The sequence below is a fragment of the Falco biarmicus genome, chromosome 14 (assembly GCF_023638135.1).
Source record: "Falco biarmicus isolate bFalBia1 chromosome 14, bFalBia1.pri, whole genome shotgun sequence".
Taxonomy (NCBI): domain Eukaryota; kingdom Metazoa; phylum Chordata; class Aves; order Falconiformes; family Falconidae; genus Falco; species Falco biarmicus.
In genome coordinates, this window is record NC_079301.1 from 8,917,469 (window position 1) to 8,945,194 (window position 27,726).

At 36.9% G+C, this 27,726-nt stretch overlaps 2 protein-coding genes across 6 annotated transcripts in view; both read right to left on the reverse strand.

Annotated features, from left to right (window-relative positions):
* The window catches only part of LOC130158635 (P2R1A-PPP2R2A-interacting phosphatase regulator 1-like), a 180,493-nt gene that overhangs the window by 121,692 nt on the left and 31,075 nt on the right, over nt 1-27,726 (reverse strand). The gene's annotated exons all lie outside the window — the stretch shown is intronic.
* On the reverse strand, nt 337-27,694 carry PHF6 (PHD finger protein 6). Of its 5 annotated transcripts, none has more exons than XM_056359432.1 (11): nt 27,299-27,694; nt 22,019-22,198; nt 21,706-21,807; nt 18,024-18,157; nt 17,655-17,698; nt 8,005-8,168; nt 7,686-7,829; nt 6,341-6,445; nt 5,381-5,514; nt 4,625-4,754; nt 337-4,334 (listed from the first exon to the last, which is right to left on the reverse strand). In XM_056359432.1, the coding sequence occupies exons 2-10, from the start codon at nt 22,154-22,156 to the stop codon at nt 4,625-4,627; spliced, it is 1,095 nt and encodes a 364-aa protein (XP_056215407.1). In that variant the 5' UTR covers nt 22,157-22,198; nt 27,299-27,694; the 3' UTR covers nt 337-4,334. The 5 variants fall into 5 exon arrangements, with proteins under 5 accessions (XP_056215407.1, XP_056215406.1, XP_056215405.1 ...); XM_056359431.1 differs by having other exon boundaries at nt 337-1,370; nt 8,005-8,171; nt 27,299-27,687; XM_056359430.1 differs by having other exon boundaries at nt 337-3,035; nt 8,005-8,171; nt 27,299-27,687.

Below are 27,726 nucleotides of genomic sequence, written 5' to 3' on the forward strand. Positions count from 1 at the left end.
TATATTACACTCTGCATTCCCTTGGTATCTTAAGTCTAAATTAATTTGCTCTTGAAAAAGAAAAAAAAAATTCTTGAAAGGTGAGAATGGGAACCTTCAGTGAGTCAGTTGCTTCACATTATTAACTAGCAGAGCAGCTTACCCGTTGCACAAAGTTAAGAAGAATACACAAATATGCAGTGTTACCACTAAGTGCCATACTGCAAGTATGCATTCTCACTTCTTTCCTGGTAAAATTTTCATGGGACTGTAACCTCAAAAGCAAATACTGCATTTATGCATTAAAACGACAATTTTAAGAGTTACACTTTCAGAAAAAGGACAGATATGCAAATATGAAATTCATAACTCATTTATTGAATATATATATGCAAGGATACCAATAAAAAGAAACTAATACTGCAAACTACAACTTTGGAAGTAAAGCCAATATAACAGGAACAAAATATACATAACATTGTAGATAGGAATGCATTTACCCTCTTTCATACATTCCTTGTCTTTACACCTAATGTAAATGTATGCTAGAGCAAAAGCTGCAAATGTTAGCCTAACCTGAGTGCTTTTTGACAAGCAACAGTTCTCCAGGATTCTTTAAGAGTTGAGATGTCACTGCTGACTAATGAGTGTGCATATATATGCATATATAGAAACTGCTTCAACAAGTATATAAATCAAGAGCTGTGTTCTGTTTTTTAACCTCCTTCACTAATACGGTGGTATCTGTTTCTGGCAACATGGAAGAAGAGTTACTATTCGCTATAATGTACTTTCAGTTCTCTTAAGATCAATTTCATCTAATGAGGATTAATTTTCTTGTCAATCTGATTTAGCATATTAGTATTTTTGGAATGCACTGATTATCACCTGCCAGATAAGTCTGATATTTCAAGTAGATCATCACCTCTTCATCTTTCACTCTGGTTTAGCATGAAGTTATTTCTCATATAGGCAGCAGCACAAAGCAAGCTCTCTTCCTTTATATTACATTTTAGGGCCAGATTGGGTATAATCATACCATTCTAGATCAGCACAGCTCTTTGTACCTAAAGATCAGACTTTGTGGAGTGTAGGTGTAACTCCTACTAGAGCCTTATCACAGAACCTCCTGTGGATCAACACCTGCTGAATGAGCAGATCTTTTGATCACCTCATCTACCTCAGCCTAGCTAGCTGCACTGATGCCAACGCCGAACCAGCCTTTCACCCTTCCCTGAAATGCAGCGATCGCACAGCTCGCTGCCATAGTCTTTGATCGCACCTTGAGAATGGCATTACACCAGCTGTATCCTCGAGTTGTTTGAACAATACCCTCCTGATGCCTGTCCTTCCTTGGTACAGTCCTTTCATGGTATAGCACAATCACAGATCTGTTAATACAGAGATACAGTGAGTTGGGGAGACCTCTATAAAATAGAGATACAGCGAGCTGGGGAGAAATTTCCCTTCTCAGAGGGTTCCAGGCATCTTAAACAGCACACACTAACTCTTGTGAGCAAAAGAAATGCCCAAAGGCCAAAAAGAAAATTTAAATAAAGCAAAACCAGTTTCATAAGACAAGTTTTGTTAAATTCATGAGTTCTCCAATTGTGAGATGAAAGCCGAAGGTGCCTATTAAAAAAAAAACCCTCAGTAACAAATAGACTGCATTAATTTAACTATCTAATTTAAACATACCTATTTCACCTATTGAGCACTTTCATTACTTCTAACATTTCTGGGAAGGCAGTAGATGCTCCAGAATAATCTTCAATATATGCTTGCAAAGATTACATTGCTTTACCAAAAAAAAAAAACCCAAAAAAACTCTCAGACAGACTGTCTGAAATTCCAAGCTAAAATACACATAAAAAGACAATAATGGCAGTATTTTGTCTTTAAAAAATGACGTAAATGTTGTATACTATCATACATTGTCATGCTTTTTAAAACTACAATTAAGGACGTAAGAGATGTACAGTAAATACACTGCTGAGGTACATTTCTTCTAAATATTAACACCACGACAGAATTACTCCCCAGCAGGTGATGCTACTTGGGAACATATAAATACAATTTTTACATTGTAAGGCACTTTTACCCAGCATACATGAGTTGAAGTCAGTTATGACAAATCTGAGGCTTGTAAGAAAAGATTTTTGCTTTTGACTTTGTTTCCATGAATTTGGAATTAATGACAGTTTAGTCAGGCCATCTCAGCACAAAGAGGTAACAGGTAAACCAGCCACTTTTCTGCTACCCAAAGGTAAAGTGCTGTTCTGGTTCTTCAAGGCATGGAATGGGGTAATTTATTTTTACAGATGAATTATTGGATTGAATATTATACTAAGCAACTGACACACTATGAATAAGAGCTCAGTCTCAAATACAATCAGTATGCTGGCAGATCTACCCCATGCAACCTTAGTTAAAATACAGTAGCTGCAAACAAAGTGCCTTTTTTCCATGGAAGGGCCATGTCTCAGGCACAAATCTAGAAGTAATTTAAACACTGAAGGATGTCATTTTGCATTCTAAAACTGTTCTGAGTGGCTGAAAAATGTTCATATTCTAGGAGAAACAAAACACCTTGATAGACAATTTCAATAATCGATCTGTCATTGCAATTCAAGTCACGCTTTTAATTTTGAAAGTTACAAATACAAAATAAAAATGATCAATGGCATCATGTTTAGAGCAGTAACTGAGTATTTTCTGTACACAGCAATATTTCTTTCCAAAATGACATTATTCTCCAGAAAAGCAAACAGAATTGATTGAATTCTAACAGGTAAAATGTTAGAAACTCCAATATACAGTAATTGAGTCCCTCAAGACATTAAGGGAATGCATAAGAAGACAAATGACACACATTAAATCTTTTAAAAATACAAGTAAAAAATGCTACAGAAATTCATGTTACAAATGAACTGTTTTTGCAATACCAATCACAGAAGAACTGTAGCAGTTTATAGTCAAATCAGTGTCTTTTGCTTGTTTCCTTCCTTCAGATCCAGAAGTTTTGTTGGGAGTTCAGAGTGAAACAAGTCAAAACCCTAAACGAACAATAAGGTGATGCGACAGCAACAGACAAACATGTGGACTAGATTCAGCTTTTTGGTTTTATTTAAGTCTGAGACTGTGCTTTAACAGACCAATTGAAGAAGCTAGTAGTCATTAAAATGACAAGGTGTTCTGAAAACAGTCAGAGGACTGATCTGTTAGGTTTGGTATAGCCTAGATCTGATTATTCCCTAAAGGAACATCAAAGTCTAGCAAGTAGGATTCCATGGCGTGATTGTTGACTTGAACAGAAAGAGAAAAAATAATCACTAAAACAATAAGGATGATAAGCAAAGTTTCTCATATAGTGGTCATAAGATTAAAAAATAAATACCAATCTAGCAAAAAAGGTTGTTTCCTCATTCTTTTTACAGAATGGGACCTTTATGCATATTCTGGACAAAACATGAAGTGTTCCACACAGCACAGAACACTTGAGGTATGGACGTCAGATATGGTGGCTAAATTCCATAGTGAGTTAGGAGTTGTAACTCTCTGAAGTAAAAGAGATTGGGCTGCAGAGTCCAAACATTTGTATAGTAAGGTTTTAATCACACTTAGTGAAGTGTTCTTTGTAAATCAGGGACACAGAAGAGGTGGGTCGTTGGGGAAAGAATGAACTACAGCCCTTTGGCATGAGTTCTAAAGCTCACAGCTCAGAACCAACAGCTGCTCAAGTAAATCTCCCGCAAACAATGCTGGGCGGAATGAGCAATCACAACAGGAACAACCTGAAATGTTCAAGCGTGCTTCGGTGTACACTGAGTCCTTTTCTACTGTGTGCTTTGCAAGCAAAAACAGAGAGCAGCTTTCCCATGTATAGCCTCCATTACTTGTGTATGAAGAGAATGCAAAATTCACAAAGTACCAGCTTGTCGCCACCACCAACTTGTTGTTAATTAAACTAGCTAAGACCTTCCCTCATTGCATGAATCCACTAAACAAGTTACACGTTCCAAATCTTAAGGTTTTTATTCAGTCCAGAAATATAGATCTTACTTCATTTCAATGTCTGCCTTAACTTTTGACACTGTACATATTACATATCATTTATATAGTGTTTCATTTTTTCCAGACACTGCAGACTACAAACTACATAATATTGACATGTAAAACTCTGCCACTTACTGAAGGCTCACACACATGAACGTTTCAGGCAGTTCAATGAAATTTCTAACAGAGTTGGGTAGTAAAAAGTTACTAACCCTTTTCTGATTTTAGAAAACAATTTAAAAGAATTAGTAGTTATGATGTCTTAGCCATTCCCAGTTCTATAACTCTGTCCCTTGAACCTGTTTAAAAAATGATGAAAACAACAGTAAATTTAAAATCATACAGAAAAGCATTTAGCAGCTCTGACATTACATCTATATTTAGCGACAGAAACGAGGGCCTCCCTTCTTATATGGTTACAAAGTCCGTTGGATTTAAAAAACAACAAATCCTCCCCATTTTTCTACAGTGTGCCAATGAAAAGTATTTATCTGCGTACACTAGATTTAAATACTTCACTGCAGTAAACTATATTAAATGTATATTGCATTTCAGTCTCGGTAACAGATCTGTCAGGTAACTTCCATACCTAGTTTCCATTGAGCTGCTGCTGAGGAATGTCATTATGGTCAGTGACTGATTTGCCACGGCTTTTGCTTTCTCTTTCTTCATCCTCTTCATCTCTTTCATCATTTCCACTATGGTTTTTACAATAGAGTCTAGCACAACAAAAGAAACAGTGAGGACTTCTACCAAAAATATCAAAACCAGACTCTCAATTAGTTTTGAGATGTGCTACAAGTCAGCTGCGAACTCCTAACTCACTCATGGTTTTCAAGTCTAGCATCAGTTAAATGGAGAAAGAAAAAAAAAGGTTGAAGCCTAGCCAACAAAACTGATCAATGAGTTTTCTAGAACTGCTACGACACTGCTCAGAGAATGCCCTCTTGTGGGCACAGCCACACTGGCAACTCAACTGCAGCAAGTGCCAAAGTGACAGGGTCCAAAAACCCAAAAATAAGCTACAAAACTTATCAGGATGGAGTAATCATGCCATAAATTATCCAGGGTTTCTTCAGTATAAATTAAAGATTAATGGAGGAGGAAAATACAGTACAAGTAAACTAATTTTCTCAGTTCTCATAGTGCAACACCACGAGAGAAATTTTAAGTTAGCAGAGTAACTGAAATCTTTTGCAAAGTCAACAATTACTTAAAAATACCATTTTAAATGAAATTATATTCCCTTTTTTAATAACATACTTGACTAGCCAAGTTAGACAGAAAAAGTGCCCTGAAATACCTTCACTTTCATTATAGATTGAAGAATTACATAGGTCCTTACTTATAAATTCCTCGTGACATATTCTCAATGTATTTAGCTTTGTCTTCTACTCCACAGTGGTAATGGTATGTTTTTATGCAGGCTTTAATTTCACACCCAATAGTAGCACCAGGCTGGCTGCAAAGTGTGCATTTCTGTGCAGGAGAAAGAAGAGAATGGCAGAGTTCAGCCTTTCAGTCTCTTGCCTCTTATTATCAGTTTAGTGTTCCTCTTATTTATGGCTACCACTTTGGAACAGAGTAATTTCTCTGGCAGATCATCCTTCCAATGACAAGTTAATCAAAGATATTGTAAAAGAGAAACTATATAATACTAACCTAATTAAATATGAACATTAGGATTTACCTGCTCATTGCATTGAAAATTGCTACATGATTGCACATATTATTGCATTTCCAAGACAATTTTATTGCCACTGAAGTTAGTAAGTTAATATATGAAGAATCTTAAATTATTTTTTTTTCAAGCGACAATATTGTTAGGAGTCATTTGGTCTCCCCCAATTTCTTAGCAGTTTAAAAACACACTGAATTTTAAAAAAATACAATGTGACATTGTACCAACATCCCCATCTCTGAGGCCCTGATACGTTTTCATATATAACATCAGAACAGTTAGAAACATGCTGCTACAAGAACATATTTTCTAAATTTATTTCTAGTTCTACACAGTATGTTTTCAGTAACATAGGATCCAAAGCTGTTACTCTCTTATAGTTACAGGAAGGCTAATAATTATTTACTATGTATACTGTCATGAAGAAACCTAAATACTTGCCCAAACACCACTGATTTTTAAGGCGATTCCTACCTGACTACCTGTCCCCAAAGTAATAATGTATTTAAATTTTGTGTTTAGAACATTTAGATGGAAATGATTATTTCACAGAAGGAAGGAGGCAAAGCTATGTACACCTTAGAAGAATCAGTAACACATTCATCACATCCTGCAGACACATACCATTCTTTTTCCTCTCTTGATTTCTTGAAGTACAGTTTTGATATCAAAATCACCAAACTCTGCCCTTGAAGTTGTTGTTAGCTGGACAGTGCCAGAAGAGAACAACTGTAAAACAAGCAAGTCAAAATAATTTCAGGTCACCAACATGATTAGAAATTTGTTTATATGCAGGAATAACTGCGTATTGAACATCCCCTTCTGTGATCTCAGACAGCACGTGCTGTACCAACAAACTAGGAAAAAAACCCATGCTGAGTAATTAGTACGATGAGTATTCCTTCTGATACCCACACGATTGCTTTAATTACATTTGGCACCTTGGAGAAATATATTATAAAAGACAAAGAAGTAGACAAGAAATAATGACATAATGAAAACACAAAGTAATGAATGGCCAATATTATCAATTACGCGACTGAACTTTTTAGGAATATTCAATTTCCTTCCCTGTGACATATATATACGTAATTCAGCTTCACACACAGCATCAGCACAGCTGATGTCAACATACCTGAAAGGCCCTGAGGGGTGACAACGGAGTACCATCCCTACTATCATCATCCTGGTATATTCAGTTTAAACTGCCCTAAGATCAAAGCTCAAGCAAACAGAGCAGCAAAGAATACTCTGAGGCTGAAGGCTGCTGGCACACACCAGCTCTGTTTAGCATGGCTAGGTATAGGAAGACACTTATTTAATACTCCACAGATTGCCTGGACTATTTATTAATTTTGAGGCACAACAGGAACCACTGAGGCTTGTTACTCAAAGCCCTACCTCATTCATAGAACAAGTTATATGAAAGATAACTGCTCATGTTCATTGAAATGAGGAGATTCTTTTCAGGCTGGCAGTTCTATAAATGTGACCGTTGAAAAGCAAGGGTTTTCTAGAACTCCCATGTCCCACTCTACTTGAGTCACACAGTCTGAATCCACTGGTCAGAAAATTAATGAAGGTCGTGGATTCTTCTCAGATTTTGTCTGAATGCTTGTGGAGTAAAGGTATTTTGGTTTTGGAGTGGATTTGTTTAGTTAAAACTGTTTTCTGTTTTCCTTTTTAAATACTGCGCATGCATTTACACGCTAAGGGAGCATTTTTAATAAGCTAAAGAGTCTCCCTGAGCTAATTCCATCTCTTAGCACGTAGCCAACTTTTATCCATACTGCCCGCAGTGAAAATAAATGAATTGCTCACATCGCAACACTTCAGCGCTTAAAGAGATCATCAGCGCACAGACAATACTCATGCATAATTACATGTGAGGTTACTGTATTAAAATTTAAAACAGCAATTCAGACAAAATTCACATAATAGACTGGTTTACAACAATACTGTTACTCACCATGCACTTATAGTGTGCTGCAGCCTTTTTGGCATTAAATATATGAAGCTTTCCTCTAGCTTCATTTTCTTCTTCACCTGCATGACAGAATCCACATTTAGGTTTTGTATCACTGGGGCTGCTTCTGTGGGGAGACCTGTCTCTCTGAAAGAAAAACATGTTACTAAAACATACTGCTGGTTACAAATAAGGTTTTAATTTTAAAAGCCTGTAGCCACCAGCTGGAGGCTCAGACATGCAAATTTTAATAAAAACTGTATTTGCAGAGCAGAAATATTAAATTCTGTCTTCTAAAAAGTTTAGCGTATTTACTGCTTACATAGGAACTGCTTTCTATTTCATCTGTGCCATGTGAGGACGTAGATCTAGTGTCTTCTGATTGCCCTTTTAAATTTGTTTTTCTTGGCTTTCCCTTACGACCCCTCCTTTTTCCTTTGGGAGGTGAAGGCTCCAATTCGTGTTCATTGATACTTTCTTCTAAATCTGCTTTAGAAGTTAGAAAACATCATCAAATAACATTCTCAAAAAGTTTACACAAAACTGACCAAACAACAACAATAAAAAAACCCAAAACACCAGGAAAACAACCAAACAAGAAAACATAACCTGTATTTTCTGTGTTTCAGTCAGAAATAATAATAGCAACTTTTCCCCATGTATTACAGACATGCAACTGCAGATCCTGAAAACATTATTTACTTCTTTATACATTATCACACAGCTTTGCATCTTTATAACATATGAAGATTTAGCATTTCTTACAACTTCTGCTTTCAGACCCAAAACGTGACCTCAGATACACATTTTCCTCCAGTGAAAATAAGACTCACTTAAACTACACTGAAACCAGAAAGTGTTTTCAACCATGAAATAAGCTTTTAATTTAGGGTTGGTTTTTTTTGAAGATGCATAGCTCCAATGTAAATAGCCCTTGATATTATGCCAGTGTATCCAAATAACACATCTCTCCTTGCTTTATTAATTGATGCCATTTGACATAAGGAAAAAACTCACTCATTTTGGCTAGAACATTAACATTAAGTTTTAAAACTGAAATGTATTTTGCCTCCATGAAACAAATTAAAATTTCCTTTCAGTTACAGAGTATTTTTCCATCTACAGCTAAAAGCAGCCACCAGTTTACTGAAAAATCATCCACGCTGACAATATCCCAGATAAAGTATTTATGGAACATAAAGAATTTAAGAATGTATGATTTTAATACAGACATACCACAGAGGTCTGACAAGTTGCTTAGAAAATGTCAGCTCAACAGCTGAATGCCATACAGAACTGTAGTCCAGTATTCTAACAGACCTCCTTTTTGATTACTCAAAACTCTACAGTTAATACAGATCAATTCTGCAAACTGAAAATTGCTTCAAATATGATCTAGTTAAGTTACATCTGATACTGAATAACCAGCTCTACTCGGTTGCTAACGTCTTTCCTCATCATCAGCTGCTCACAGAGGCATCTTTTTTTTTCTTTTCTAATGTGCAACACCCACCCCTGCTCAAACTGCAAAGATACTTCAGCAGACTTATTTAAAGAAACATGCACATGCTCTGCTAAAGAACTTGCTTCTAAAATCCAAACCACAAACATCAGGATGAGCCCCCAAACGGAAGAAAATCCTAGCCAGAAGATTTGGAACATCTACTTTATACATTAACAGGCCACTTAACTGTTGTGGTATTATTATTATTATTATTAAAGCATTGCTATGGCACTTATTGTGATTATACTGTTGCCTCAGTATCCAGACAGGACATCTTATTTTGAGACTAAATGTTGCTTCGCCAGAACTCATCTTTCTCATCTATTATCATAGAAAAACCAAATCACATTTCTATCTCATTATTAACAGCAACTCAACCGCACAAGTCAAAGACTTGAATATATTCCACAGCCATCAACCTGGAGCAGAAGATAACTGAACTACTGGGCCAAGGCCTTGCATACAAGTGTATCCTGTTAAGCTTCATCTACCATATCTGTCCCTGATGCCTAAGAAAGCTACAGCTTCTTGCTCATTCATTAATGGACAGAAAACTAATCCAAACACATCACAACAGGTTATACTGAACTGTAATTCCTCCAAAGCTTTACTCTGTTGTATGCTTAGAAAGAGGCAAAAATACAAATCTGCAAATGATTTTGGCTTAAATTGACAAGATTATTCAGCTATATACAGATATACCCAAGTTGCTACTAAAATGCATCAGTCTATCTACCATGATATTCCTGTGCTTTAATACATATACTATCCTTTTCTAATTAGATTACAAAAGCTCTATTTCAGTTTCCAAAAATAAAATACATACCATGTATTATCTAATGACACAATACGTTTTACGTTTTCTTCTTGGAACTTACTATCTAACATTATTTTTTATTTATCATTACTTGCTAAATTCCCCAAGCAAGATTATACAATTTAGATATCACACCTCTCAGACTCCATAGAGCAACATTTATTACAATTTGAAAACCTTTTGAATAATTCTCCTTTATCTTGTCCTTCATCATATGAACTCTCCACCAATGTTTTAGAAGAAATTTGTGAATTTTTGTCTCTACTCTACATTTACAGAAATCACAGATGGTTATTCTAGAAAAAAAGAGTCTTACAAAAACATGACTATTGAATCCATGACCCTTTAAATAACATCAGTAGGAAGTTAAAAGTAATTCCTTCCAAAATCATTCCACGGACTTCCTTACTATATTTGATGAAGCAAAATGCAGCCCAGTCACCAACACATTTTTTCCAGAGCTCCTTATCAATTCTGTCAACCATAACGCTTTCTACCTCTTAGTCCACCCTTATTTTCTAAATAACATTAAAGCGTATCCTGAACTCTCTACAGGCACACTTTCAAAACTGAAAGTGAATCATAATCGCCAAAACCAAGCACATGTTATGAAAATAAACTTTTTTGTAAGAAATGTCACAGCCTCCTTACAGTGTAAGTTCTTAAGCGCTAGTTTTTAGTCTAAATTTGTTAGAATATTTAAGATTGGAGAAGTAAAAATGCTGTATTTTTAAATGATGGTTTCAGTGTAAGCATAAAAAAAAATTAAAAAAACCCAAGATTGCACAGTTTTCCTCAAAGGAGAACCCCTTTTCCGTGCTCAAAACTAGTACTTCCTAAAAAGTTCAGAGTTCACTGAAATAGAGATGCTACATGACCCCTTCATTAAAATAAAATTCCTTGCAGATTTAGGTCTCCTACTGCAAGTGACACAGACCTACAGATTAACACCAGCGAGATGTGAGGATCTGCTTTACCACATCTATCTGCAAGACTGATGCCTCAAAACACTGAAGTTTCTCTCATTTTTTAACAGCACCGTGAACTACTGTAACAATACAGGAAGAAAGAGATTGTAACCAGCTTTAAAATACACCTGCCTTGGATGGTCTTTACTGTTTAATATGCAATTTGGTTTGTGCCCTACCCCTCCCCTCAAGCCCACTGCCAGCTTACCCTGTTTCCCTGGCATCTGATGGTTGGGTGTTTCCAACTTCTCATGTCAGCTTGAACTAAGGAAAACACAAAAAGTTGTTCAACTCCTCCCTGACCAGATGACGTTTTATCATGGATATCACCCATACACTGAATCCCCTGAGACTCCCTGGATACTCCTCAGCTGCCCCCATCCCATATCCCATTACTGCATTGATTTTTAAAATCATCACAATACGCTCAACGTAACTTTATCTAAACTCTTCAAAGGAGGTGTCTAAGCTTTCTTCAGAAGTCCCTACACACCGTATCTGAAAACACAAGCTTAATATACAATATGGCCTGAGAAGGAGGGGTAGGGGTAGAAATCAAGAGGAAACATTCCACATTTTAAAAAGCACCTAAGAACATGGTATCATAAATTCAGATGAGCAAAAAGATGAGCAGCAACAAGCCCCAAATTTGCATTTTAGAAATCCATGAGCAGTACAAAGTACCAAAAAGAAGACTAGCAAAATGCTGTATTACATAAACTGTTAACAGGGAGACTCAGCTTCAGAGAGAAATCTAAAAATTCTCCTTTGATCATGACTAGAAAGAAAAAGGATCAAGATGTTTTGCTGTTTAAAATAAGGCTTGGCAGAGAAGTCACTGAGGTATCACTGATCTATTCTATATTGCATCAGCTGGAAATACACCTGGAACAACCCTTTTCCCAAAGCTATGTTAAAGCAAAGTAATAAAAGAATTAAGTGATTTAAAGGTTGTGAAAGAACAAATAAAAAGATGATGTGTACAATAAAGGCTAATACTTGCTCTCTGCGTCCACCTCCTACATTACCTTAAATAACAGACTAAGTGAGCCAGAAGCAAAAGGGGCTAAGTCTGTATGAGGAAGATAATAAACAACTGACTGGCAAAATATATTTGGAAGTAGGACTGTACATAAAAAGCCGCCAAAATGCAGAATGTGGAAGAGGCTTTGATATGCTGTTATGTAAATCTGAAATCACACATGTATATTTAAAGTTTTACAGTGCATTTTCGATAAAAGAGAAGCTCTAAAAATTATAAAAGAACAAAATTGACTTTACTAGGTTTTCAGAAGAGAAATGGAATATAACAGAGAAAGAAAAATGTACTTTGACGTGTTAAAGTAAGATGTCCTTAAAATATGGCTGAAACCCAATGAACCATGTGTGGCAACATAAATATTTTAAATTGAAAAGAAATGTCAAAAAAAAACGGAAAACCTTATTATCCCAGTAGTCAATAATAAAAATGTGAATGCATCTATAAGCATTAGTAAGAACCAGATATTTGCATAAAAACCCCTGAAAACAAATACAGACTCAGGTAAACCAATCATGAAATAACAGCAGCTTTTATAAGCAAATTATGTGAAATTAACAATTAAAATACTGAATATAAATTTTAGTGTGGCGGGGGTTTTTGTCTGTCTGTTTTTGGGGTTAGGTTTTTTTTTTTAATGGAAAAAGACTAAGTTACATGAAACATATCTAAACTGGAGAAAGTAAGAATGTAGAGGAAAAAGATTAAATTACCTCTTAGGTCCCATCACTAACATGTTTTCCAGACACCTCAAGGAACTGATGACTCTTGTCCAAAAACTATTTTTGACTTGACAGTATCTATGCTATGAAGTACTTGATACTTTTTCTTTAAATACATTTAACATAGAAAATGAATAAATAAATAGTCCTTCATAACCTTACAATCTAAATGCTTTTTCAAGCGATCCCTGGCAAAGACTGAAGGCAGACAATACACTTGGCTTATCTGCATAATCAGAAAGCTTATTACAATTGTTATGTTCAACCTGTTAAGTATGAGTTAGCTGACCAAGATTCTATTTGTATAATGTCTTGCCTAGATAGGAAGGAGAATTACAGTGTAAACACCACAGGACAGCTCCTCAGATAGGCCAAACCTCTCACCACATTACTTTTACATTTTTTCCTGTTCCATTAGCTATACATTTTTCCATAAGAAAACACCACTGTGATGCTTCTGCAAAGTATCTCATTAGTCTATAATGGACTGTACAGGAGATCGCTAACTTATTGCCTGGACCAACTGTTTTTGTTGTAACACTACGCATACATTTGATGTCACATTCAGAGCAGCAGACTCCTGAAGACAGGCAACAAGAAGGCTGAGTTAGCAGAGCCTAGGAAGAATTTTTTACCATCAACCAGCACAATTGAAATGACACTGAACTGCAACATTACAGAAACTTTTAATACCTGACTGCATTAATGCATACAATGTTAGGCAAGCTTATGCTGTGAGCAGCATCACAGAAAATGCAACTATAAACAAACAGTGATTAAAGAATCCAAAGATGAATCAGGATATTACCTAACTATAATGCCAAAAAGTTGTGGATCTTTTTGCTGCCAGCCCCTGGCTTACATAGTGCTTTGAAAAAGCAGTCGGTTTGATACAGATTGCATCATCTCTAAATAGGTCTCACAGAGAAATATTATCCTGACTCAACTTAGAGGGCAGTATGAGAAGCACAGATTTAATGTCTGATCTTTAGAATAACATGAAAAGGATGCTGCGACAGGGAATGTCCTTATTTCCATTGTGGAAACATCATTCCCTGAGGCTTTGAGTACAGCTACCATAGGAATTACGGACACTTTTATTTCTCTGACTGCACAGTTCCCAAGCATCTGTTTTAAACATTAACAACAGATAGTCACACGGCTGTCTTCATTCTTTGATTTACTAATATGTAATAGAAGAATGAAATTACATTCTTAGTTTATATGAAACTATTCTTGATGAACTGAATTTGTTTTAAATTCAACACAGGGGACCCCACCTGCAGGGAACCGAAAGATACCAGATTTAAAATTTTTCAACAATTATTTCCAGTACGTTGGAATACATGCCAACAAATGGTGCCAAAACCTTATTTCAACAATACTCTATTCTTCAAAATGAATAAATGCAATTGTATAAAACTGAAAAGTAATTCAACTAATAGTCAGCTGTGATAGTTTGAATGCACTGGCACCAATTCCTGTAACCTATTAGGTACTGAGAACTTGAGATGGCTTGCCTAAATTAAGAATTAAATTACTTAAAGTTCAGGTCAAATTATGTTGTTAGATTTGTAACCAGCAAGACAAAAATCTAGACTTGAAGCTTTCAGTAACTTGGTCTGCTCCTCTGAGCAAGTGTCTTTAAATTTGTTGACCTCACAGCCACAGCCTAGTACAAAGTGTGAGGGTACCTCACTTTTACTGTCCTTTTTCCAGTTAGTGGGAACACAGCACAGAAGCAGCATTCTGAAATATATATACATAAAGAAAATATAGCAGAAGTACACTTTTCCTATTCTATGTTACCTGAAGGCTTGGCTGTACAAATACATCAAACCCAACGATCTGCTGAAACGGATAATGTATTTAAGAGCACAATACTTTGCTGCCATGTCTCATATTTTTATATTTAAAGAAAACAGAAGGTAGTTCAGCAACTCCTGTCAATTAAAGGAAACTGAACTTCCATCACCCATTAACTCTGTCTAGATGAGTAGAGAGATACTTAGTCTGATGAATTCTCACGCCACTTGAACTTCATGACAGCAATAAATAACATCTAACAGGTCCTTTTTATTAGGTTTTAACTGGGTAACTTTAATTTCCACACAGGTCCTTCAACCACACTTCCACACACTCTCAAGAAATGTTCTTTAACTGTTATTAAATGGTTAACAGATACCCTTTTTAAACTAGAACTTCTAACAAAAGGTATATTAGTCAGATCTCAGACATGAACAAGTATGTCTCCAAAAGCATCTCTTTTCTAGGGAAGGGAAGAAAAAAAATCTCACTATTATGCAGCAGTACTGCCTATGGAAATAAAACTGTTCTGCACTGCACCAAACACTCCTAAAACCTCTCTGAACATCCACTGATAGAAGTGACATAATAAAAATATTTGGACTGCAGCAATTAAATCTGGATACAGAGAACAATGGATAAAAACCCCAGACGTTCTACACTGACCAAGAAAAAAACCCACCAAAACACCAGCATCCCAGAGCAGAAGCAGTAAGCTTCCATTAAGAAGGACTGATAATTTCAGTGCCTCTGTGCACCTACATTAAGTGACAATAACCACTGATGAGCTTTAACTATTCTGTTACAAAAACACTGCCAAAAGCAAGGATTCACGAAAATGAAACAAACACATGAGAGGAAAAAAAAGCCACATCTAGTATCCCTAGCCAGTCTATTCACTCTTCTCTGCAAGTCCTTTCTGGTTTCACACACCACCACTCTTTGACATTCATATGACTCTTTGATATTCACATTTTCCTCAAGAAATAAACCAACAAAATACAGACATAAAGCTTAATTTCACCATCCAACATCTTCAAGTTACCATTTCACTAAGCAGACTTCAGCATTTAAATATGAAAAAACAAACCCTCCATCCTTTCTTAAACTCTGAAAAACATCCTGTATATTTCTGACTTGTAAAGGTAATTAGTTTTCAATGTAATAAAATACCATTGCTGTACAATGCTCTAAGTAATTTCCCTAAGACAGATGCAATATGTATTTTCACTTTCTTTGATTTAAAGAGGTCTATCACAAAAGAGCCCCAGCTTCTGGCATTATCAAATCCATAACTGTAAGTAATAAAATTCTACGGGTATAGTTCCCTAAATTGTATTGACTAAAAAAAGAGAACATATTCCTTGGAAAAGAGCACTGGCTAAAATTTCAGTCAAATATTAAACAAAAAAATGAAAACAAGAATGTGAAGTACAGCTGCACATATGTCTAAAAGCGTAAAGCATAACAGAACTAAATATTTTAAACAAAAATATGTGTCCAAAGTTCAATGCTAAGTAAGATACTGCTGGGTTCTTAGGTCTCAGTTTTTCTGAATGATGTTGCTTATTCCTCTTTCTCCTTACCCTCAAACTAAGAGTCTCTTTGGATGAGTCTAGTTTAATGTTTTAATAAATTGCCATCATCAACATTTAAGAAAAAAGCCACTACGCCACTAGTAATTATTCCCGTGTCTTCTCAGACAAATATATCCATATAAAATTTAAAAGCCTTTGCTGTAGAGAATGACATCGTAGAACTGGAGATAACAGTGTCTCAAAACTCTTAAAGAAAAGCACATTTCGATCCTGCAAGGAATTCCAAGCAGAAAAAGTTGTCCATTGGCAGTGGGCTCCACACAGAACTGGAGGCATTTCTCAATAAGATGTCAAACACTGAGCCATTTGTGAATAAGTAAAGATATATTTAGTTATCAGTTAAAAAGATGAGTATCTCTCTGGACTGAAATGTTTTTCATATTCTGTTCCTGCTAACAAGGAAAACAACCCCCAAATCAAAGAAACAAAGTGCTACAAACAAACTACAAGATAATGTGGCCCTGCCTCCTTGGAGAACTAATATGTATATTGCTTTTCTTGGGTAAACCTGGTAACAGCAGTATCAGAGAGTGCTCTATACAAAGCACATGACAATAATTATTTAAATAAACTAAAAAACCACAACCCACAGTTCTCATTTGCCATTTTCTACTGCTTTCAATATCTTTCTGAACATTGAAATAACATCCAAACTTTAACATATCTACTACCCAAAGCATAAAAAGTGGTACATTACCTTAAAATACATTTGGCAGAAAGAGACTGAATAGTTTACGAAATCTGATCTTCGCTAAAAAAAGCATCTCATACTCCTCATTAGTTAAATCTGATGACATTTCAGTCAGAAGTAATGCATAAAGTAAACTAACAATTGTTCACTTACACAAATTCAAATACAGTAAGAAAAAGGAAAAATACCTGCATAAATACACGATAGCACAACTAGTTTGGAATTTTAACCAAATGATTTATCTATGTTTGTGGCATATCACCCCTCACACATTTCACTACTCTCCCCTGCACAGATGCACCGCTTTTATGACTATATCCATACGGATTTTTTTGTTTATGAAGATGACTCAGAAATACATCTGTAAATGATCTGATCACAAACCTTTTCATTTACTATTGCGTCCTTCTTATTTGAAGAGTTAAGCTCCATTTAATAGTTTTAAAAAATAGTGAATATTTAGGAACATTAGCAATAGCAAAAATTAGCTGTTACCTGACAAAATATTTTAGATGTTAATATTGTGAATATTTAACTACAAATATAAGCCAGCTTCTTCCCAGAAGGGAATGCATTACTTCCACCCAAACTTTGTTTTGACAGAACATCAAATCTTTTGAACAGCCTAAAATTTATATTTTGGGCTTCTCTCCACCTCAACCAATAATTTTTAGAGAAAATACAGAAATCAGATGGGCTTCCAAACTCATTGTTTCTCAAAAAAATGTAGTTCTAATTTTTACTGAAAACATTTATAATCTCCAGAAGAATTAAATTTAACCAAGTATCTTTCTACAATGGGAAAAATTTATATTGAATAATTTTACCTTCAGAGTTATGCGTAGTTTTCTTGTGTTTTCGACATAAAATCCTATAAACAAAGTAGTTGAAAACTGTCAAGTCAGTCACGATTCACAGATTTATTTACTCATCTTTTAAATTTAAATGCCAGTACATTTTTGTCCCACTTGTAATACTCACTGATATACAAATCTTGCAGTGAAAAGAATGCTTTTCTAGCACATCACTATTTTGAATGCCACAATCATCATTAGAATTTTTTTGCAACAGTTTTGTTTAGATTCCAAAGTGGGTATTCTTTTGTTTTGCTTTGTTGCTGGTTTTTTTTTTTTTAATAAACCAAAGAATGTGAAATATAAATACAAAAATAAGCATAGCAAACAAGTAATAGTTACATGTAAATGCCTTGTGAGGGTTTCTCTCTTATCTGAGCTTTATCATGCAAAGCACAGTAGTAGTGATATGTCTTGTGACATGTTTTCACATCACAGCCAATGGTTGCTCCAGGACAATGGCATAAAGAGCACATCTGTAAAGAAAAAGAAAGCACAATTCACGTTACTGTTGGCTTAGTATTTCTGAGTTCAAAAATAACAGTTACCACTCCTGGTGACAAAATAAATGGAGTTATACACTTGGTATTACTCTGTGTGCTCTTAGGTGTTTTGCATAATTTATTTTAAAATCAAGGAGAAATTTGTTGCAATTATGCAACAGTACAATAACCATCATACAGTGATTATCAATTCAATGAAGAAAAAAAGTAATTTACTTTTTGGAACATGTTTGATGAAAGTGCCACAGCTATTCACCTAAATATCTCACTCCCAAGCACAGTCTGTACCAACCATTTCAGAAAAGTTAAAATAATAAATTGTGTCTAATTCTGATTTATGTTATGAAGTTAAGGGGAAGACATCCATTTGGCAGTCAGAAATACAGATGACCTGCAAATTTACCTTAGCCTCAGCAGCTAACTTCACCTCATTTTTCTATAGTAATTTCCTTAAGTAATTTCCAAAACACTGAATTTAGTGAAATATTTGTTAAATACAATGAATTTATTTCAATTAGACTCAATTTTGCTCTTTATACTTATATTGCAGAAAAAGTTAAATGGGAGTCTCTTCCTTTACTCTTGTTTCCCAATAATTAATTCTTCTCATATTACTCACTATTGCTTAGGATACACCAGCTATCATGCTTCTAAATTGCTCACTGCCCTGCTTATACTGTGTTAGGAATAACTGGAAAGAAATCTGCCTTATTTTTTACATATTTATTTGTAAATAAATATGGGGCAATATTTACATAATATTACCCCCAAAATCTCAGAATTTCCCATTAAACTCCTGTCCCAAGACAACCGGAGCTTTTTGTTTGTATCCTGCACGTTGTCCACACCTCCAAAAGGTTACAATTAATTCCAGCTCCGTCAGTGTAAGTGTGCAATGTAAGATACTTGCTACATACATCTTTGTGGAATACACCTTCTGTCTACTGCACTAGCATAGTCAAGTTCTTTTCATTTGTCTCAAATCTGCCAAATAAATATACCACCAAAGTTATGTATCACCATCCCCTTTTTCAATTTTAACAAAGTTAACTGAACAGTAAAAATGTCAAAGCCTTGGATCATCTCCACTTACTCCTCTACAAGCTCTGAAATGGTATAGTTATATACCATTCCCTAGTTCTTATCTAAATTGTATGGGTATTTTCTCTCGTAAATTTGTTATATGTTATGGTTTAATATATGTAATAATGGCAGACCAAAGTCTAGGCTGAAATTATATCCAATCAATTTTAGTCAGTACTTCAGTATTCTCAAAGCAAGAAATGACTAAAACAAAACTTTCTTTTTATGAACACCATGGTGTATCTATACAAACAAAACAGACATAGGAATTTTAACACTGATTTATTGGTCTATGTTCCCGGACAGTAATAAACTATTTATTTCATTGGTACAAGTCCTGTTGTCCAAATGGCCACTGTCAACAGATTAATTAATTCCCAAGTCATATCAGGTATATGGGAAGTTTGACAAGCTGCAAAAATGGGCAAGCTCTTTAAAAAAATCCTCCCACACACAGCTAACAGAAATAATACGGATATCAGTGCCGTGGTACTCCCAAATATTTAGACTTTGTAAGTTTTTATGACTGGCTTATTAAAGTTTGAACCTACTAAATTTTCTCAGGCAGAAATGTATTACCATCTACATGTCAGTCATTATCATTTCAGTAATCAACAGGCCTTGATTTTCAGTGCATACCTGGTCAGCAGCAGCACCTCCTGAAGGAGGGCAACTACATAAAATCTGTCAGCAGACAAATTTTGTCCAAGCTATCAGTATAATTACTTAACCCAGTGCACCATGCTGAGATATTTTTGCTCAATGTGTTCCCACATAAAAGAACAGGCTAGAACAGAAAGCAGACGTTAGAGGAGGGGGTATTTGGGCTAACTATAAACATTTAGCTTTACGCTTCCTATACAAGTCAATGCAGAAAGACAGATTCCTCCAGAAAGAGATACAGAGCTGTAGTTTTCTGACAGCTACAGACAAAGATAACACAGCTAAATTAAGATCTAAAATTATCTTGTAAATTCTCTCCAAACAGGATACATTTCAGGACTAGGAATCTACTAGGGTAACCAGATCCAGGTTTTCTTCAAAAAGCTGAACAAAATGCCTGATACATACAGCTAGTGAGTTCCAAGAATATATCCAGCTGTTGCATCAGTGAGGGAACGCAAAGAGATTCAGAAGCAGAAAGACAGAAACCACCAATGACATAAAAAGAAAAAAACTTCAAAAAACATTTAAGAGACCCAAGAATCAAAAAGTTTCTTTATGATCTGTAGTTCCATTTACTACCATGTTCTTTGGAAACTCCTAATCACAACATGACTGACTTGTGAATAGTTACTTCTTTATGCTTCAGCTAATTGGAGCAAAGAAAGTTCCCCACGTTGGAAAAGATTCAAATGAAACACTGGATGAAATATTAGACTACTATTATACAATTGCAGTTCTACAGTAGTATTTCGGACTACTCTTAGTGGTCCAATAACTGGTAAATACTTAAGAATGCTTTAAATAACTAAGCTGAACATTTTTAATGTGAGGAGTGAATTGATCATTTGTTAAAACTCTTTTTAAAAAGCCTTACTCATTTCTCCCAATGGAAAACAACTAGTTCTAGGTTTTTTTAAAAAATTTAAAATCATGAATTTGCTTCTCAGAAATTAAATAAACTAATTGCTGCTCAATTCTCATGAATTTGATAGAACTGTAATCACTATTGTATCCACATACCTCAGAAGACACCTATATTCACAGAACTGTCTATTAAATCAATATTAAAGGAAGCAACAAAAGTACCTTTGGTAGTTAAAACCAGATTTTGGCAGCAAAACTAAATACTGGTAAAGGCACAATAATACCCTCAACCAGGTCCCTAGAATGTGGGTTTCTTTCTGACATCTAACAGAAAATATTAAATTGAAATTACTGGATTAAAAACATAAATCTAGGAAATGCTATTGTTTATACGCAGAACATCAAAAAAAACCCTGGGCTTATTCTGTAAATGAGTTTTCAAATTTGCTTTGAAAAAATGCCTATCTGCTACAATCATCTACATTTGCCAATGAGGAAAAAAGTGACCCTAAAAATAGTAATTCTGGATTTATTTTTTAATAATTCCATTATTAAGCTACAATTCTTAAAAGATGTTTACATGAAAGCAGCACTGGACTTGAAATAAACAAACTACTTTTCATCCTTTCCTAAACACACTTCAAGAGTTGTTTAACTGACATTTAACTTTCATTTCAATATGAGTATAATCATACCTACTGAGGTCTTCTGTTCATAAATCTGAGACCAATCTTATTTCAACATCATCTTCTGTAAGTTGTCCATTGCCTCAGAGCTCACACAAAGGTAGCACTTTAACCACCCCCACCACCTAATATATATAACACACCAAACAACTGCATGGTAAACTTTACAGAAGGTAAGAAAATACTGCCTTCCATTTCCAAGAGCCAAAAATAGAGACTTACCAGTTTAGTGCCTCTCTTTATTTCTTTCTGAATATCTTCAATAGAGAATCCACCAAGACTCTCATTATCAGTGTGTGAAGATACCAGTGCAGATGAGAACAGCTAAAATTATAAAAACAAAACTTATTTTTTAAGCTCTAAGGTGGTACGGACCATTTAAATATATAGATAGATAGATATATAGATGAAACCCACAAAAATTTCAAATTACAGTGATCAATAAATTGTGCCAATGCCACAGCTTGTTGAATTTTCTGTTTGTTTGTAGCCTTTTACTAGCTCGCTACACTCCTTTTTCCTATGGGTTACTTACCATACATTTGTGATGTGCTGCCACCTTCTGGTTTTCTGACATCAGTAATTGTCCACATTCATTATCTTTATTAGATCTACAAAAACCACACTTCCTTTGTCTTGAAGACACTTTTTTCTGTCCAACTGAGCTTGTCATGATTTTAAATGACCTTAGAATGCCACTTCAATCCTCTCAATGCTACAGAAAAAAAAGGTGTAATCAGCGCGTTAACATCAACAAAAGGCAATTTAACTTACAGTTTTATAAAAGTAATATTGGTTGCTTGAAAGTGATCTGTCCCTTTTCCCTTTTTTTTTTACACTACTTCAATATATCCAGATAAACATGCACCCAGCAAAGGCAGTATTTTGCCAACTTATGAAATTGTATCAGCAAGCATAATTAGTTCTTTAGGCAAAAATGTTTGAACATTAATATAAAACTTTGGATACTAATACAAAACTTAGGGGGAAAGAAGGAATAAGTGTAAAATATAACAAATACAGCAATCATTAGGGGGAGAAGTTACTGCAACTCCTTGATCTCATTCTTACAGTTATTTATTACAGCAAAGGAAGTTGTAGAAAATGCACTACCTGTGCATGCAATAAAATTCATGCTTCTGTTTTTGAAGAAGTTCAGTAGCAAAGAAAAACCCAAGAGTCCAGCATAGCATCCAGAACAGGTTTTGAGTGTAAAAGTATCAGCAGAGAAGTAACTACCCTCAGATGAGGGTAGAGATGAGAAGATAAATCGTTACCATTTTAGGTATTACAGACATACAGTGTGGCTAGTCAAACAGCATTAGGAACGAAATTTTAGAAGCATATCGGACTAACTTGCTGGAATGGAAACCTTTTCAACACCCACAGTTAATTTAGCCATACCGTACTAGCTTTCAGTTAAGTGCACGAGAACTGCTATTCTCACCTAAGAAAAGTAACTTTGAATTAAACTCAACATGAATCACACACTTTGCACATGTCACCAGCAACACATTTTAAAATAGAACATTGAGGTCCCAAATCCTCTAACCAGGCAGACACTGCAAGTTCAGAAGTGAAAATACCTGATGTGTGTACGTGCTTCTTGGCCCAGTATTAAGTAGTTTGTGTGTATTGGATTCTACATCTCTCAAAGAAATAAAATACCATCCCCTTCAAACAGACTTTCTTATAGGTTTTCACTTTGGAGATTTGAGCCTTACTGTCAGAATTGGCCACAACTGCAATAAAAGCAATCCTCCTCAGCTTTTGTCTTCATTAGACTCATCTAAGTAAGAAAAGCCACCACATAGTTTGATATTTCTGTTGGGAAAAAATAAAAAATCCAGCCATAAAACCAGCAGATTTGCAATACATCTGGACTGTGCTACAATGGCCATTGCATGAAAATGCATAACTGTTTTTTCAAATTTGCATAGGCAAACCTGCCTGCTTCTCCATGCTGTCAGACTCTCATAATACTAATATCACCCCCTATTTTTCTGATGGAAAGCAGAGAACCATCATTAAGTGTCTGTCAGCATATACTACTGCTAAAAGACAATCCTGTTAGATTCTCACTCTTCTGTTTCAACAGATTTACACAGACTGTGCTTTAACTGTCTTGCAATGTTTACTCCAAAACTCCTGCATCAAAAGGTGTCTGTCCTGTATCTACTGCCTTTGCTTTATCAACAGCTTCATTTGCTTTCTTTTATAACTGGAAAGCAGTTTACTAGCCGGTGACGCATACTCATAAGAAGAATGCATAGATTTCAGATCTTGCTGATTTGCACAAAAAATGTGCCAATCTGGATAAACTAGTCACACCCTTTTGCAGTGGCAATAGAGAGTCCTTAAGTGTTAAACACAAAAGAATTACAATACTGTATTCTTCTAAAGAAAAAACAAAACAAGACCATTCTGTAATCCTTTCTGAGTAGAAAGAGGGAATGGCTCCTGAAGGAAATATACAGATTTTTAAACTAAAAAAAAATATATAATTTTTAAACTTAAAAGAAATGTATTTGGGAGTAGGAAAAAGACTTACAAAAGACAAGTAGGAAAAATATCACAAAGATTTCTTCTTTTCAGGTCACGTTCAATAGTTCAACACAAATCACAGAGCTATGTGTTAGAAATATATTAACAAAATCATTTAAAAAGCAAGAAGCTCTGCTTTGGTATAAATAATTTTATAAATACATTAATTTGGGTCTACCTGTTTCATTTTATATTCAGATTATATTATCAATATATTGCCAGGAATGATAATAGTTCTTAAACGGAGTAACAGGAATTTTGTTGAGCACATACACAGGTACTGCTGACCTACAGGACTAAGAATTACAACTATAAGAAACAGCTATCTTTCAATTTAACAAGCAAATTCGTATTTTAGAAAATGCAAATAATCCGTAGAACACACAAAAATTTACTAAATCGCTCTCATAATCTTTTATTTATAAGAATAGTAACTTTCAAGAAACAAGATTATGAAGAACCTTCTCACAGCTGGCTGCAGTCAACTGCCCTCAGCTTACGCCTTCCAAAGCACCAACAGGCACGAGAAGGCACGTCACTACAGCAACGCTAGAATGTGACATAACCTAACTTCTTGAAGTACTTTTGCATAATTAAATTTTTTAAGGCTCACAGTGAAGACAAAAATAATGCCAATATTTACTTGATGACGCATGGATGCTGATGTTGTAACACCAACAAAAATTAGCAAATACTATGTTTTGGAATACTTATTAAATTATAAATAATTTAACACTTGAAAATTTATTCAAAACACGAACAGACCAAAAAGCATCAGTGAACACCAAAAAGCAAACACACATTCTTTTCACGATCAGATTAAATTACTCCAAAAGCATTTTACAAGGATATCTAAAAGTTTTCTTTCCATTTCTACATTCTCTGCATTTGTGTTTTCTGTATCACTGGGCATTAACAATATGTATACATTTCTAAAGACTGCAGAAAAAAACCGAGCATGAGAAATATTTCAGAAGCATTTAATCTGTAGACCTCTCCATAAATTATATTTGCTTTCTCATAAACGTGAGAAAACTACCCTGAGATCACTTTTCTTTGTGCCAAGATGCACTTCTTATCCTGTCCATTTAAATATACTCATTTTCTGAAAAAGACAAACTAGGTTATGCAGCTCCAGAATTCTGAACGTGAACACTCAAAATTCTGTTTTCATCTCTCAAGTTAAATCACCCAAAAGCAACTAATCCAGTTTGCCAAGTATCAAGCTACATTTCATTGGAACAAGAAAAAGAATGCAACTTAAAAACAGCTCAGTATTTGTTTTCCACGTTTAAAAAGCTAACATATTACTACTAAAACTTATAATATAGTGTTTTAAGTATACTGTTGACAGAATCTTGCCTGTCTGCTTTGTCGGGGAAAGTCTTACAGATTGGATCACAGAAAGCGATGTACTATGGAATCACTGACTAGGAGATTGTGCACTATCTGTACCAAAACAGAACACGTGTACTACAGAACACAAATTATTACATACAGAATTTTTTTCCACAGGCTTGGTCTGAAAAATGGGAAGTTACATCTACCCTATAGTCACAAAAGAAGAAACTAATTCAGTGATTCTTCACTCAGAAATTTGGTTCATTTGCATTCACGTTTCTTAAGTGTCCACTAAGACACTAAACATGGTGCCTCCCCTAACAGCATCTTTATTTTAATCTTTAAAGCAGCATGTTTTACAAACTCATACGGTTTGCATACTGTTTTACTGAGTTCTAGATAATGTAAGAGAGTGTGAGTTCAATGACTCTCAGGCAAAGAAGGACGCTCTCAAGTGTATGAGACATTGTTCAGCACCAAAGAACGGAAAGTAACCTGGATTCTAATTTCTATTTATTGCCCCAGGATGTTTCAAGAGCTACTGCCTGTTTATAGGAGTTAAGGCCCCACTTGTATTTCCAGCTGACAACAACGACCTGTATACTGTACTTTCTCATGTACAGTTTGGTTTCATGTGTGGCCTGTATGATTACAAAATTGTATTTTTAAAAATTAGGATTTATATTTATCCATGAAGAAAATTTCAGACACCCAAGGAAAACCCGCAAGTACACATGCTATGTAAAACGTCATTAAACATGCTGAAGTGGTTTGGCCTTTCAGGAAAAGCTACAGAAAATACAGGCAGTGATTTTTGCAAGATGCTCGCTAGAGATTACCAGATTCTCTGTTTAAAAAACTTCCAAGTGCTGTCTAGTTTCTAGGGTCAATTACCCATTTTTGGGGACATTATTTTGGAGAAGGTGAGCAAAGCTGGGGGGAAGGGAGGTATCCCATAGGTGTCTGTAGCTGAGAACCAAAAGTCACAAGTCCCATGGAACTCTTTAACCCAGAGTTACTTTCACACAGCATCCTACAGCCACTATAAAAAGTAGGACATGAACTTACCCGTGCAACTCCCTTAAAAAAAAAAAAAAAGAAAAAAAAAAAAAAAAGAGAGAGAGAAAGAAAGCAAATGGGGTGGGTGTGTGTGTGTGGAGGGGGGGGGGGTGTTCGGCGGGACACGATGAGGGGAAAGCCTGACCCTGGAAAGTCTAAACAATAAGAGCAGAGCAGGTAACTACAAATGACACTAACAGAGCCTGCGGTGAGGGAGATCTGGCAGGCAGCACAGACCTATCTTCAGGAAAGTTTACATACTCCCACGGGGAGCGGGAGATGAGACGATAACAGCACCTCCGCCGCTCGCCCCGCCGGGGGGGATGGCTGAAGCACGGCCCGGCACCCCCCGGGGAGGGACGGCCGCCAACCCCCGCAGGAGCCCGGCCGCCGCACCGGCTGGGCCTGATCCCTCCCCGACGGAGGGCCTACCGAGGGGAGCTCGGTGGGGCGCGGGGCTCCCGGGGAGGGCCATCCTCCCTCCGTTTCTCACCGAATTTTGGGGGAAATGGGACTGGGAGACAAGGGGGGGCGGATCCTCCAGGGAAGGAGGGAGCGGGCCGAGGCGGGCGGAGCGAGCGGCTGCCGTCGGCTCGGGGAGGGGAAGGGGGGGCGGGTAGCGGCGGCGGGGGGCGCCCCCCGAAGAGGCAGCACTGGGTGCCGGGACCCTCCCGGGGGCAGGCGGCTGGCTGAGGCCCAGGGACCGGCGGCGGCCGGCGGCGAGGCAGCAGGAGGGCAGCGCTGGCACCCCGAGCCGGGGGCTGCGGGCGGGCGGGCCGGGGGCGCCGTGCCTGCCCCGGGCGCGCGGCAAAGAGGCGTTTGGGCGGGCAACGAGGCAGCTGGGCACTCGGCCGGTCACTCAGTCACTCACCCGTGTGGCGGGTGGGGCGCCGGGGAGAGGAGCAACTCGGGCACACCCCCACCCCCCCGTCACCGCCGGTCGCTCACGGCCGCTCGCTCGCCGGGACCGTCCCTTTCATTCGGGGCAGGGGACGCTGCGCCGCCGCCGCCGCCGCCGAGCGCAAGCACGCACGCACGCACGCACGAGCGGGCGGACGCACGCACGCACGCTGGGACGCACGCACGCACGGCGCGCTCGGGCCGCGACGGCGCGACGCTGCGGGGCGGCGCCCGATTGGCGCGCTCGGCGGTGCGGCGGGAGCGCGGCGGGAACACGGCGGGCCCTCGCGGCCTCCTGCGCACGCGCGCCGCCGCCCGCCTCCCCTCGCTTCTCCGCGAGGCCCGGAGGCGAGAGAGTCGGGAAACGGAAGGGGGCGGGGCGGGAGCTCCGCGCCTGCG